General features: G+C 56.8%; 1 protein-coding gene across 1 annotated transcript, besides 1 other annotated feature; it reads right to left on the bottom strand.

Annotated features, from left to right (window-relative positions):
• On the bottom strand, positions 1–1,739 carry Tc00.1047053509881.9 (dispersed gene family protein 1 (DGF-1), putative; the record flags this gene model as incomplete). Its single annotated transcript, XM_797381.1, has 1 exon — positions 1–1,739. A coding segment is annotated over one exon (1,739 nt), but the record flags the coding sequence as incomplete, so codon positions are not given.
• Positions 1–1,739: a sequence feature (areas not merged during assembly with more than two copies in the genome that could not be assigned to a particular haplotype).

Below are 1,739 nucleotides of genomic sequence, written 5' to 3' on the forward strand. Positions count from 1 at the left end.
GCCCGTCAGCGTCACCACACTGCTGCCGTCAATGCTCACAAAAGCGGAGCTACTGTCGTAGAACATCGCACCCAGTTCCACGTCGTTGTCGCGCCAATCCAGCCAGCTTGACCGCTGGACAGTCCACAAGTCATCGTTACAGATGGCGTAGCGCACGGAGCCGCTGTTCCCCACCACGCGCAACACGCTGTGATCCGACACGCTGAATCCGTGGCGCAGATAAAGAAGGCTTACCCCGGAGAACATTGTATTGTTGAGCAAGGCAAAAACGGAGTGGTCACTCACACTGAGGCTGTACAAGTAGAACAGGTGTGTGTATCCATCAAAGCTGCAGTACCGCGCGTAAAGCGAGCTGCCACCCACCAGCGTCAGCGTCCCTGTCGAGTACACAACGAACGCATCACGCTTCGTCGCATGCGCCTTGACGTCGCTGACCAACAGCAAGGACGCACTCAACACGGCGTCCTTCAGCATCACTACGCCAAACTTCGTGTTCATCCTAGTGTCCAGCAGTTCAACCGCGAAGGACAGCGCCGCGTCAACCTCCGTGACGGCGATGTCGCAGTGCTGCGGGAGGGCACGCATAAAAGCAACGGTGGAGGAACGCATCACCGTCTGGCTCACGCGTATCAGGACGCCGGCTGACTCGGCCGCCTCAGCACCACCAACAAACTGCAGCGCGGCACCCTCACGAAATGTGCACCCAGTGAGCGTAATGTTGATGGGGAGATGCAGCGGCATACTGTCGAAGGAAAACGTCAGCGTGGCACCCACGCCGCTGAATGTCACACCCACGTAGCAGTGATGCGTCTTCCACATGTTCAGCGTAACGTTCGTCAGCGTCTGGTTCACCACGCAGCTCGTGTCGCCGTCGACGGCTCTCTCCGCCACGGGCGGCACAACCGTGTCGGGCACCTCGAAGGGAAGACACGACGCGCCATGCCATCCTTCCTTGCAGCTGCACGAGCACGAGCTGCGGTCCACCGACTCCGTCCCGGGCATGTAGCACGCCGCGTCGTCGTTGCATGTGCCACACCTGAACACCACCACCTTCTCCGGAAACACATCGTCGTACAACACCTCCTCATCGCCCTGCAGGTTGCACCCCACCACAAACCGCGCGGGTAACTCAACAATCGTGTCTGGCGGAAAAAAATCAGCGAAGGGATAACTATTGTCCACCTGACGGTTGTGTGCAAGCGCCACAGTAGTGCCGCTGCCCGACAACTTAATCTTGTACTGGGGATACGGAATATTTAATACCGAGGCTGCACTCACGTTGTTGCCCTCCACACGCCACTGCGCACCACCCTCGAGGGTCACCGAGCCAGACAAATACGACAGCGCGGGATCAAAAAATTCAGTCCCGCCAGCGAAGGTGCAGTCCGCCACTCTCAGCAGCCCCGCGAAGCTCACAGTAGTATCCCCAAAAAGAATAACGCCATTGACCGAGTTCATCGTGTTGTTCTCCACGTCAAAGTAGCCGCCGTTCCTCAAATCAATAGCATTAACGCAAACAGATGATTCCAAACCGTCATCGTCCTCCGTTGTCCTCAGTGTATTACCCTTCACAATGATCCCGCCACCATCAACAACACCATTGAAGAAATAGACTGCGTACCTATTCGCCTCAATGTAGTTATCGAGTAGCAGCAGCGTCATATTCGCACTGAGAGTAAACTTCACAAAGGAAATGGCGTGGCCCGACGTCGTCACAAGCGTACTGCCCACCACCAGTA

This window comes from Trypanosoma cruzi, genomic scaffold (assembly GCF_000209065.1).
Source record: "Trypanosoma cruzi strain CL Brener 1047053516505 genomic scaffold, whole genome shotgun sequence".
NCBI lineage: Eukaryota > Euglenozoa > Kinetoplastea > Trypanosomatida > Trypanosomatidae > Trypanosoma > Trypanosoma cruzi.